This window comes from Ahaetulla prasina, chromosome 7, assembly GCF_028640845.1.
Source record: "Ahaetulla prasina isolate Xishuangbanna chromosome 7, ASM2864084v1, whole genome shotgun sequence".
Taxonomy (NCBI): domain Eukaryota; kingdom Metazoa; phylum Chordata; class Lepidosauria; order Squamata; family Colubridae; genus Ahaetulla; species Ahaetulla prasina.
The window spans coordinates 74,088,877-74,102,394 of record NC_080545.1 but is presented as its reverse complement, the minus strand read 5'-3'; the positions used below and the strand labels follow the sequence as shown (position 1 = coordinate 74,102,394).

At 34.8% G+C, this 13,518-nt stretch overlaps 1 protein-coding gene across 1 annotated transcript in view; it reads right to left on the bottom strand.

Moving 5' to 3' along the window:
- Positions 1-5,623: 5,623 nt before the first annotated feature.
- Positions 5,624-13,518, bottom strand: part of NUAK1 (NUAK family kinase 1) — a 62,045-nt gene continuing 54,150 nt past the window's right edge. Inside the window, exons 5-7 of the mRNA XM_058190346.1 lie at positions 13,395-13,514; positions 12,927-13,059; positions 5,624-10,686 (exon numbers count right to left, since the gene is read on the bottom strand). Coding sequence (XP_058046329.1) covers positions 9,545-10,686; positions 12,927-13,059; positions 13,395-13,514 — 1,395 coding nt within the window. The 3' untranslated portion in view covers positions 5,624-9,544. The remainder of the gene's footprint in view (positions 10,687-12,926; positions 13,060-13,394; positions 13,515-13,518) is intronic.

Genomic DNA, 13,518 nt, shown 5'->3' with positions numbered 1-13,518 from the left:
AAGATACTATTTGGCGTGGTTGAAAAGCTAATAAAGAAAATATATAGTTATTTATTAAGTCTTAAAATGGAAGATGAACAAGTGAAATAATCAATGATAACATGGACAAATTTTTTGGGATATACTATAGAATTAGATAAATGGCAAAAACTTTGGAATAGAAACTATAAATTGACAGTGGCAACTACATACAAAGAAACCTGTATAAAATGTTCTACAGGTGGCATTTGCCACCACTAGCAAAGATGTCTAAAAACATGTCTGCCAATTGCTGGAAATGCAACCAGATACCGGGATTGTATTATCATATGTGGTGGACTTGCTCAAAGACAAAAAAAATTTGGATGAAAATACATACATAGCTAGAAAAAATGACAAAGCAACATATAGATTTAAAGCCAGAAATATTTTTGTTAGGTATTTTGCCAGAAAAATACAATAAAGGGATTTTATATTTAATATTACATGTTTCAACGGCAGCAAGAATTTTATTTGCACAACATTGGGAAAATAAGGAAACTCCTTTAGATGAAAATATAATTTAAAAAATATTAGAGTGTGCGGAAATGGATACGATAAAGGATAAAGAAGACACAGAATATTTTTTAACTTGGGATTTGTTTTACCAATGGTTGGATAATAAAAGTAGATATTAGAAGGGGGAAGAATATTACTATATATAAGTAAAGATTGTGTATATGTATATGTATATGTAAAATGACCCAGACAATACACTGTTTATTGAATACTTATGGATATTAAAGAAAAATGTATAAATAAAAACATTTTAAAAGATCAATGAATCAATCAATATTTGTAGCTTGGACTTGGTTACTTGGTGCTTTTTTACAGAAATTTTATTATCGGGCTATGTAACACTATTAATCTGAGGGAGAGTTAAGTTTTTCGGCTTCCATTATTTAGACAAGGCATGCAAAGTTATTGACTAAATATCTGTTATTGAGAAATAGTTGCATCTCTGTTTATTATAAAATATAAATGACAAGTTCCTAAATGCTCTTAAAATATCAAGTATTTATATATGTGAGTATGCAGTTTAAAGCATCAAACTATGATCTTCTCAAAAGCGTTCATACATGGAATACCTCAGTACCAAATACAGGTAGTCCTCACTTAACAACAGTGTAAGGTGTAATGTCACATATCTACACCAACTTATGACAGCAGTTCCACCACTCCCAGTTGCCATTGGGTGAATTCTGCAGGGTTATTGTCCTATGGTCATATGACCACAATTTGTGTATTTGACAAACAGTTCACAGTTATGAGATTGCACTGCCAGCTTCTGAGAAGAAATGTACATGAGTAGGCTGACAGGAAGTCACAAAACACAATTAGGTAAACCACAGGAGATTGCAATGTTCTAACTGCAAGCTGGTTTCCTGAATTGTGATCTCGTGACTGTGGGCGGGATACTGCAATGGCTGCAACTTTGGGGACATGTCATAAGTCCCCCTCATTCATTACTGTTGTAACTTTGAACGCTTGCTGAAGCATTGAACGCTTGCTGAAGCGCTTTGAGTGCTAAGCAAGGACTACCTCTATGTGTTTCCTTCTCAAGGATATGTTGGTTTGTGTGTTTCTGGGAGGATTGGGAGGTGGAGGTAGGGATAGGGAATAGGAGAAAAGCAAAGGCGGCCACAGAAACCCAGCAGCAGCCAGTTTTCACATTAGAACTGATGGGCCAGACAAAAATGATTGAACAGGAACAGTCTTTAAAATTCACCAACCACTGCTGACAGAAAATATGAACTGCAGAAGGGAGCAGCTGGTATTGCTAACTTAATAGGTGAGACTTTTGAAATGCTAATCTGGAGGAAGTGGAGATTTCAAGCCGTAGTGGATTCCACTTACCTTCGCTACCAGTTCGGAATTGTGAGCGCGCACAGAGCGCTTCAGCGCATGCGCAGAACCTTCTGCACATGTGCAGAACGTCTGTGATGACACCCGGGTGGAGCCTCCCACTGCCGCCACTACCGGTTTGCCCAAACCAGGGCAAACTGGTAGAAATCCACCACTGGTTTGGAGCCCTGCCTTCTCAGGCAAAGGATACATACTTTAATCATGATATTTAATTGGGATAGTAACTTAACTACGCCTGTGTCTATTATAGCAAGCTCCCGATACAAATACTTGAGGAATGCATAGACAACCATGCTACCATCTGAGCCCAGAAGGACTTTTCTTAGGAAATAAACATTCTGCAATCTTTGCAGGCCAGATCTGCAATAACTTCTTTAAAATGTGTTATTTTTTGCAATTTGTCCCTCTTCAAGAACCAAAGCAAATGGAGATGACCTTTAAACAATAGTTTGCTTCTGCTCTGCTGAATCTGAACAAAAAGCTTTCTATCTCATATGCATGTCTATGCAGCTGGAGATATTTCTATGGTGAAAGGTCAAGGCTTTTCATGACCTTTGCAACAGATGACCTAATTGAAAAATCACTATGGCCTTTTCTATTTTTTTTTTAAATTGTTGTTGCAATTTTAAAAAGGATAGTTCAGTTCTCAAAATGTTCTAATTCCTTAAGGTTTGCGGAAATTACTGAAATGTATCTAGCAGTTTTCATTTAGTTGACCGACAAAAATTGAGTCAAATTATAGTTCAAGTTACCATGAATGAACACTAAGTCTTGAAGTGTGTTACTTGCAAAGATGTTAACTTACAGTCAAAGCAATTTAATAATTACAGTGAAAGAAACCAGGTCATTTCATTCTCTTCCTTGCACAAAAAAATTGAAGCACTCAGTGTTCTTTCCTTTGAGCATTTTTCAATGCACTGAAAGTTATTCTTACCCATGAAGTAATTTAGCTTTTATGGATACATTCATAAATTCACAGGAACTGTGTTTCTGGAATATCAGTGGTCTCATTAAATAGAATTCTTCAGACTTTTATGCAAAATATATCATATGTGACAAACCTCTCAAATACTCTGAAGAATGATCTATTAGACTGAGCTGACTACTGTGGATAGATATATAGCTTCATATTCTCAGTGCATCTGAAAGTCACCACATTGAGAAGGATAGCCAAACCTACATTCCTGACATCACAGCTGTCTAACCTTAGAAATATTAACCACATTATGAACAGCCTTTAAGTTAACTTTAATTCCCATTTTCCAAGAATCTCTTTATTATTTTTTCTTAAATGAAAATTTCTTTACTTTGAGTTTGGAGAAAATTGCTGCTGACAAAGAAACTGTCTTATAGGAGGAAATATAGGTTGCCAGGGGATAGTTAAATCTATTAACTGTGTACCTGTTAATAAACATTAGCTTGAACTGAATTTAAATTTCATTTAAAAATACTCTGACAGCAATTCAATCTTAACAAGTAAGTAACATGTGCCAAGGGATGATGTTGCTAAGATTCATTTTTTTAAAAAATGAGGATTAGTTAAGTACAGATCATCCTCAATTTACAACTATTCATTTAGTGACCAAAGTTTCAGTCGCATTGAAAAAAGTGACTTACAACCAATCTGGGAACTTATGTGCATCGCAACATCCCCATGGTAATGTGATCAAAAGCAATCAGCATGTATTTATAATAATTGTAGCATCCTGGGGCCAGGCGACCACCATTTGCAAGCTTCCCAGCCAGCTTCTGACAAGCAAAGTCAATGGGGGAAGCCAGATTTGCTTAACCACCATGTGATTCACTTAGCAACTGCAACGATTTGCTAAATGACTATGGCAAAAAAAGTTGCAAAATCGGGTGCAACTCACTTAACTATTTTGGAATAGAAATTCTGCTCCCAATTGTGATCATAAGTCAAGAACTAACTATTACATTAGCCAGGCAGTGCATGTGTCTGAATATTCCTTCTTCCATTTGAGCACAGTCATAACTATTTTTTTCCACAGACCTCATGTTATTCTTAGTCATTTCAAATTAAGAAATTATTTCTATTTTGAAAATGTAAACATAATTCATCTGAAAAAGAGATTCTATTTTTAACATCATAAAAGAAAATGTGATTTTCAGATTATTGCCAACAGTTGTGACATAATTTAGAGTCAATCAAGGAAAATCTTTTTTATGCTAGTAAGCCTTACTCCTCCCAAACCTAACTATTTAGTTATAAAGGCTCAGGGTTCTTGTTATAAGCAAATCTTACTCTATGCAAAATACTGTGAATATAATTTTTGTGTCTGTAATTATCTCCTAATATCACATCTAGAGATTTATATGCCAGTCATCTGCTAGGCTTTCACTGATCAGGCTGTATTGATTTAATTCAATTTGATTTTATTATGGTCTGCTTTTCTGAAGTCAGCATTAACATTGACAATTTAGTTAAACAAATGGTCAATTTGTTAACAATTTAGTTAAACAAATTATCCACTTTATCAGGCAACTGTCTATTTCTATGAGTCAATGACATGCAATTATGGATAACCTAGTCAGATGCTGCAAAGGAAGTTCAGGGATTACAAATTCATTCTGCCTCAAATGGGAAAAAAAGTTAAAAAAAGAAATGTGGTAGCATTTACCTGGCATGGCACATAATGGCAACATTAACAAAAAATATCTGATGTTTTTGTGCCAAAGCTAAAATCAAGAAGAACACGGCAATAACATCAAATAAGGATATATGGGAACAAAACAAAATGGCTTTCAGAAATAATACTCTTGTCAAAAAGAATATAATAAATAAAATGTGGATTGGTAGATTTTTTTGGAGGATATTTTCTCAGGAGGCAATGTTTCTGAAAATGAAATTTTGTTGTTCTTTGTTGTCCACTGAACATCATAAAAACTAGTAGCCAGAATTAGAACTTGTATATTAGAATTAGAACTATTCTTTCCTTTTAGTATAATGTATGATTTCTGCTCTTTTACCACATATTAGCAAGGTCCATGTACTAAATTGTAAAATTAAATACAAGTTTCTTCTAAAAACTTAAGCTGCACTTTCATTAGAAACCAGAAACCCCTTTAAACTTAAATTTATTGTATCGATTTGCACAAGTTTGGGAAGTTGCAAAGAGGGGGATGTGCAAAACATCAAGAGGCAAACAAATGTGTCCTGTAAACATATAAAGGTTTGTAGGAAATGATACCGAATCTCTTATCAGGAAGAATGAGAAAAGGCTTGGTGAAACTCAACAATTGGAAAACAGGGTGAGACAAGAGTTCCCATCAATGGGAAGGCCGTCCACTCACATGCTCTGCAAACCTCCATGTTTATTAGGAAATCAACTTCAGTGTCATTCCAGGTGCTCTACATCTTAAGCTGAAACTTAAGAGATTGAGCAGCCAAACAATGGTGTGAGATGACAAAGATGCTCGCATATTTTAGAGCAGGGGTCTCCAACCTTGGTCCCTTTAAGACTTGTGGACTTCAACTCCCAGAGTTCCTCAGCCAGCAAAGCTGGCTGAGGAACTCTGGGAGTTGAAGTCCACAAGTCTTAAAGGGACCAAGGTTGGAGACCCCTGTTTTAGAACATTGCACAAACTGTTTGTCAAGATGACATCAACTCTCTAGTGCATATTCTTGGACATTTCACAATGTTCCTTAAAGTAACCATTAAACACTACTGCAAAGTGGATCTCTCACAGAGGATGCATTGAAGATGGGAAACAGACGCCATTCACGTTTTATCAATTTTTATTTAATAAAAAAAAGACAGGATCAGATTAAAAATACAAACACTTTGGGTGATTATCCAGCGTTTCCCTCTGCTTCAAAGTAATCAAACCAACCAATAAGCAAAATGAAAAACAAAACACTTTCTTAAGGTAATGTTTTGGCCAAAGCTGTAAAATAATGCAGAACCAATTAAATTATACCAAAATATATTATTATACCTTTGAAATGGCTTTCAGACCAATAAATTAAAAGAAAACAAATAAAAAAGTCAACTTTAAAGACAAAAAAAATTCTTTGCAAATTAAATAAGGGAAAAAATTACACAGCACTATTAATAACAATGTGCAGTCAAGAATTCTGGTTCTTCTAGGAATGATAATATGCCAGTAAGTCCCTACAGAATATTTTTCCAGTTTGGCAGCAATCAGTTAAACCAGTGTTTCTCAACCTTGACAACTTTTAAGATTGCAGAATTCTAGGAGTAGAAGTCCACACATCTTAAAGTTGACAAGGTTGAGAAACACTGAGTTAATCAGTCATTCACATTTGTATACAAGATGACAGGCCTGGGCTACAACATAGAGCTAAGTGTGAGGACAATTCCTAGTTCTTCCCAGGAGCTGTTGAGAGTTCCCTTTTTGTCTCAATATTTATCAACTGCATGTTAAACTGGTCTTGCTGAAGACAGGTAGCAATTAGCACTATTCTAAGACAACTGAGACCAGTTTTTTGTTCTCAAAGGAAAAAGGGTTGCTTATTCATGAATTAAAACATGGTCTTTATCTTAAAGCAAAATTTATCCAAATTACTGAACTATGCTTTTTTTTTTTAGCTGTGCGTTGAAACATATGTACTCTTCTAAGGTGGAAATCTCTTAACAAATGTTCTTACCAATCAATCCAGTGAATCTGATTAAGTAAACATAGTTCTGGGATTCATATTTAGTGCTTGGATGAACTCATTATGAAGGTAAAAATTAAACATGAGACTCCCAAGTTAATGTTAAATATTAAGAAGACAAAGTGTCAATGTGAAGATGTTTTTCATTGTTTGGACACAGTAAATAAGGACGAACTGTATGCAATCTAAAGTGTAGGTTGGTTAAGAAGGAAGTTGGCTACAAACTTATATAAAATCTTGAAAGAGACCTCAATGTCAACAAAATTCAGAATACTTAAAACAATTGTAATTGTAATAGTAATGGATAGCTGTGAAAATGGATACTGAGAGACAATGAGAAAATAGATTACTTTGAACTATGGATTTGGGGTTTTTAAACATATCATGACTTGCTGGGTGAACCAGTAAATCAGTTCAAGCCCAAATAAAATCTGATTGCTCATTTGAGACAATAATTAGCAAGTAAAAATGTACATACTTAGGCATATGGTACAAGTAGATGATGGAATAGAAAAAAGAATTGCTTGGCAAGATATGTAAGAACTGGAAGACAAAGGATATGGTAGGTGGATACAATCAATTACTATATTACTAGAATACCTTTGGAAGCATTTCTCTTTAGTATCTATGACAAATCCAGATGGACAGTACTATAGGGATATTATAAGCATTTAGTGTCATTTTGGATTATTTGATCCAATATGTTTTGGAAGAATACAATGATCTTTTTGTTATTCAGGAAAAGGAAATAAATTAATTCGCTAATCTTAATGGTAGCAACATGCTGTCTACGGATACCTGTCATAGTGCCCATCATGTTCCCTGCTGCTTCTGTTTAATTTTTAAGACAGTATTTTAATTTTTAAAAGGAGAAGCTAATCTGATTCAAAGCAAATCTCTGTAGGCTTCAAAGGCATTCTTAGAATATAAAAATGTTTGGATAGGTGCACTTCTGTCCAGAGATAATGCAAAATTAAGCTGGAGTATACAGCATTCTGTGGAGAGAAGCTAGAGAAGGCTTCGAAAGAGTCTTACCAATCTTTCAGTTACAGTATGTTTTGCAATTGAACAGGATTATATGGCATTCATTTTAAGAATATTAAAGTTCCATCCTCACACCAGCTGTTTCATGAAGGCATCTACATCATAGTCCCCAAATTCCAAGTGCAACTACTTTCTCAAAAAGATTTCCTACCTCTGATTTGCATGTTTAGACAGTTTTAACACAAAATAATTTCAACAAAATTATGAGAACCACACTGTCCCCTGATTCTAATATTTTAATATCTCTGCTTTGAAATCCTTTGGAATTGGCACTAGATTCCTGTAAATTTTGGAGCCTCAAATTAAAGGGGGGCAAATTATGTTCTTTGTAATGAAGCTGGCATAGCTTAAATGAAGGAAGTACTCTCAGCCTAGTTAGATTTGAGTTGGCCTATTTTTTCAACAAAGTGTTACAACAATTTGATTGTGTAAACTACCTTAATAATGTTACTGTACTGTAACTCTGAACTCCTTACGGGATATGCGTGACCTAAAGTAAGTCAGAAGTCTCAATTGCCCAGGCCTATCAACCACATAGTGCCTATTTAAAAAGAGGCTTACATTCATTCATATAATCCAGTAAACCCAAGCGGTACCTTTATGGGAGTTGAAACCTTTAATTGCAATTTTAGAATTACATCCATGAATCATGTCTTGTTTTCTCCAATTTGATTCAACTGATCTAACAATATCATCTATAATACATATATATTCTTAAATTGAATTCCTCATGAAGTCTACTACCCTATTATCTTTTTCTTACTCGTAAACTGTACTCCTTCTAAATGTCAATGGAGATTCTCAGTCATCCAAGTCATGGTTGTCCCAAGGGTGTTTTTTTTCAAAAGACAACTCAGCTTTCAAAACTGAAGAAGCTTCTTGGATGAAAAGGGAAACATCTTCAAAGAAAAAAACAAGAAAGTCCAATTGCCTTTTGAAAAAGCACCTTTGGGTATATTCCTTCTAATCATCCTCATAACTTTGTTTCTTCTAGCCATTCACGCTACTGCCTATTAACAGGGCTCTGGAAATCTGTCCTAAACTGAGGCCTGCAAGAACTAAAGTGAAAGTCTTTAATAAAACTTAAATTCTGCAGCTCATTAAATCAGTATTAGAACACATTGCATAACATACTTATGGTTTCATAAATTATCCTTTAGAAAAACTTTATGGTTCCTATAACTTACATAAATGCACAAGTGGTGAAAAGAAACTTGTTAAAGGTTCTTGGCACTTCAAACAATTTATTTTTAATTGTAGGCATACAAATTTCCAGAGTCCCCGCTAATGGGCAAATAAAATGGTTTTTGTCTCTCAACTCATCATTTTTACTACATTACTATTTCTTGCTAACTGAAGCTCTATAAAAAATGAAATATTTCCCACTTAAATTGCTAAATGCTTTTCAAAAGAAAATTATTCTAACCAGCATTTCCAATAATTGGATGGGCAAGTATGCCCACAAAGCTTTTAGCAAGCAGCCCAGTCCTTTTTGCGTGTATTTTGGAATTAGGATCTCCTTTGTTAAAGTTCAAGAAATTTCATTAACTTAGATGAAGTTTAATTCATCAGTATGAAGATTGATAAATCCATTTGCCAAAAATTTATTATATGTAACTGTTGATTATTTTTTACTCTTAAAGTTATAGCTTTTCCACTAGTTACTTACCTTCTCTAACAAAAATGAAAAGTACCTTTTTTCAGTTTACATTTTATCTAGGTTCAACTTACTGCACTGGAAGATTTTTTTTCTCTATCTGCCAGAGAGTTTTCTTCATATATTACCATAATTTCTTTGGATGTTAGGTAGTATTTAAACTGCATGTACTCCAAGTTTGAATATAAGCATGAGGTGGTATTTTCAAAGGGCTTCTTCTTATAACAATGTTGTCACTGTCAGCTAATTGACAATTGGGCCAACTCCATCATAAAGGTACCCAAGACCCTTTCTCTCCAGTCCTACTTTTTCCCCATCTGCTAATTAAGTTTGTTACAGATCTCCAGAGCCTTCTTGTAGACCTGAGTGACATCATCCATGTCTGTAAGAAGAGAAAAACTATCACTTGTCCGATTTCGGTAACGCTTCAGGTACTGTGGTCGTGAGCGGTTTTTTTGAAGTCCTTGGAAATCTTGGATCTGGAGGAAGTTTTCAGCTGACACACAGCTTCTTATTTTGAGTTTGTTCTCTTGCAGGTCCACCAAGTCAAAAGAGTCACTGGAAAGAATGCTGTCATCACTAATCACACTAGAAGGGCGACTGTAACTTCGAGATAATCCATCTACAGCCAAACTTGCTTCTTCCATGCCTTTCGTGACTGGTCTGTCAGAATGGATCAAAGCTGAATGTGCAGTAGTGGTGGAATACTTGCTACTGTGCTTTAAAATACCCTTCCGTCTGTAGGAATGACTGTAAGACTCTATTCTTAACGTTTCGATGATATTTGGGGATGTGTCACTGTTTCCTACCTCCTCATTATGATTCAGGAGTTCTGAAGATTCACTCCTTTCTGGAGATGAGTAGTAACCAGATTCTCTTTGCTGAGTCTTCTTGAGGATTCCCTTTTTTGGCATTAAAGAAGACTGCTTAGTGCTGTATTTACCCGTTATATCCCCTTCCAAAACACTCTTAATTGGTATACCTATTCTACATAATTCTTGTTCCTTTTTAAAAGTGGAGGGCAATACTGGATTGACTACCCCTTCTATGAATCCTGCACTGTGAGACCGATGTTCACTGTTGCTTCTCTTCTTCAAAATACCTTTTGGCCTCTTGGAATTTAATTTGCAGGAATTGTCAACTCCTTCTTGGATTGACTGTGCAATGTCATTTTCCTTCTTTGATTTTTTGAGGGATCTCTGTCTCTCTAAATGGACTTCGGATCCTTTTGGTTTAGAAAGGCACTTCATTTTGGTCTCAGTCTCTGGCTGGAGGCCACTGGAACGATGATGCCAGTCTATGAATCTAGACAGCAGAGGGGACTCAGAGTCTTGCAAGGCATCACAATCACAAACGGTACTCTTATAGCCCCAGTTAACCCACCAGTGGTTGGCAATGTCTTCAACGGTTGCTCTGCGTTCAGGATTCACCATCAGCATCCATCTGATCAGGCCACGAGCATCTATTAACAAATAATATACATTAAAGATGTTTGAGCTTAAGATCTTACATTAATACAGAATCTAACTTATAATGGAATTGTTGCAAATGACCCCAAAATTATGTAGGACAATATTTTGGCCTGGAAGAAAGGGATTAAGCAGGTAGGTAGATTGACTGATAGATTTCCTAGGGGTAGATTACTGGTAGAAACTGACACTGAATTACTTTTCCATATCATACTGGTCTGTTTTTTTTCCCCAAGGTTGTTGAATGAATATAGTAAAGGGAAGCATATATGGAGAAACATAGATTCAGAAAATCTATCAATCTTTGCATGTAGATTGTAGGAATATTTAATATGTAAATATTTATCAGTAGTTTACAGTCTTATAAGACTTTCCTGAACAATTTTACAAATCTTGAATTTAGACTGCTTTTTAAAAGAAAACAACCTGATTTGGATTCTGGAGGCTAATATATGAGATTTATCTTTCAGTAAAATTAGAATTTGTAATAGAATGTATAAAAATCAAAACATATATATTTGTCAAATATAGCCTACTTGGAGACTAACTGAATATAAGAAATGTATATTTGTATATGTTTGAGAAAAAGCCCATGTATTTTTTCTAATAGTTAAATGCATATAACTTAAAACACAACTAGCCCAATTCTTCTGTCTTCTACCATCAGATTTACCATCTCCATGATAACAAAGTTAAAATATTTGGTCATTTAATTGTTCAGCCAAGTTTTTTAAATGGCTGTCACCAACTTTCTTCTGTATATTTAATAAACTGTGAAATATTTGTTGGTGGTCAAGATAGAATTAAATTCTTAAACCAATGATTTGCTCTGCAATAAGTCTGTTATTTTTTTCTATTCACACACACAATTCTAATGGCTGAAATGAAACTCTGTCAAGTAACATTTTGTAGCTTCCTTGTAAAGACTAAGAGACTTTTGACTATCACCTAGCTACCTAGCTATAGCATATCTGAAAAGTCCCTGTCATTCAGATTTGCTATGGCACATGAGGGGAAAAAACAGATATCTCTTGGTCAGTGTTTAGGACATTAGACATTATGATCAGCAGCAACATTTCAGTCTGTCAACAGAAATCCATGGCAATAATCACCTGACAGCCAACATTTTAAGAGGGAAGCTGTAATACAGTTCACTCTGTCTTCAAACTGTCTATTATAGGAGTTCTGCATTACAGAAATAAGGGACTGAATAATGATTGGCCAGTAATTATCAAATATAAGATTAGAAAATTAGTTTCAAATCAAGGCAGCAGGATAACTCATGGACATTATTAGAACCTAGGTATCCCAAGTCTGTGAGAAAGAAATTAAAATGAGTCATAGAACAGGCAAACTGTTTATTGGTGAAGAATTTTCAGTAGAACTTTTATATTCCTGGTAAAATCCTAGCTGCTTTATAGAGGCTTCCATTTGTAATCTAAAAGGTGAAAACTGAGTGAGAACGAATCACAAAACATGAAGTCCTTATGGTACCCACATAATGAGGGAAAATTAAACATCAAAGAGAATCTTAAAATTGTGACAAATTTTCAACTGGATTGCAATTGAATATATGTGTCTTTATTTCTGTAGTCACCTTTTCAAAATGATTCAGGACAGTGTACAAATAAAACAAGCAAACCAAAATAATTCCATATAAAATATAGTAAAATTAACAACAAAAATTCTAACAAACAGGTTGAGAACCAAATCCTCCTGACCCAGTGCCTGGGGAAAAGATGGGTTATGTATTGTCATGGTTTTGAACTTTAATTCCTTGAAGAACAATTCTACATCTAGTAGCTTGCAGCTCTGCCTAACTAGTTGTAACTCTCTGGAATCCACCATTTTCCTTGTACTATTCCAAAGTGCTTGTCTCTTTCTGCTGAGAAAGACTGTGGACATATACAGTGTCATATTTTCAAGTATAGACTTGAGAAATAATTTATGGCTTCTCCTTGCCCCTTTAGGGCAGCTGATAATGCTTTCCAGCTATCATACATCAGAAATTCTTGTTGCTTTAGTCAGATCTTCCTCAAACTTCTCACAATACCCTTTTGAAAATCAGAAGCAGCCAGATAGCCTTTGATGCAAATTGAGAATCCTTAGTTTGTATTGCAGTATTTCTGTTTTATCCACCCAACTCTTCCATATACCAAACATCAGAAAGGATGTAAAACAAGCCATTAGAAACCCCTATTATGTCAATGCACTATGACACATCTTTTGATACCTGAGGGCTGTGTTGGCTCACGATATTCTCCACTACTGATCTGCCTGATCAGATTTTTGTGATCAAAGCCATCAAAGGGCATTGTTCCATAAACCAAAGTATAAAGTAAAACACCAAGAGCCCAGCTGTCAACCTAAAGCAGAAAGATAAGAAACGTAAGGAGTAAAATATGGTGACTCCTGAAGACGCTGAAATTACTAAAGAAACTAAACATCCATCTACCATTATTAAAAAACACATAAGTATTCAGTAGAAAATCCATCAATGAACAATGAAAACAAGACTTTAAAACATCTTGCATGCAAAAGATTATTCCTTTTTGTATTATCAAAAAAATCATTTCACCAAATTCCAGACACAAAGAATATTTATACAAATCAGCTATATAAAATGGAATTAATCAATAAATAATTTTATATTTTTCATTCTGTTTTTTTAAAGTATTTCTTTCTTCTGAATTCTGTTTACCTCTGGTCCCCGATAAGGTCTTCCATTAACAATTTCAGGAGATGCATATAATGGACTTCCACAGAAAGTCTGGAGAAATTTATCCTTCTGATAAAGATTTGAAAGACCAAAGTCTGCAATCTGT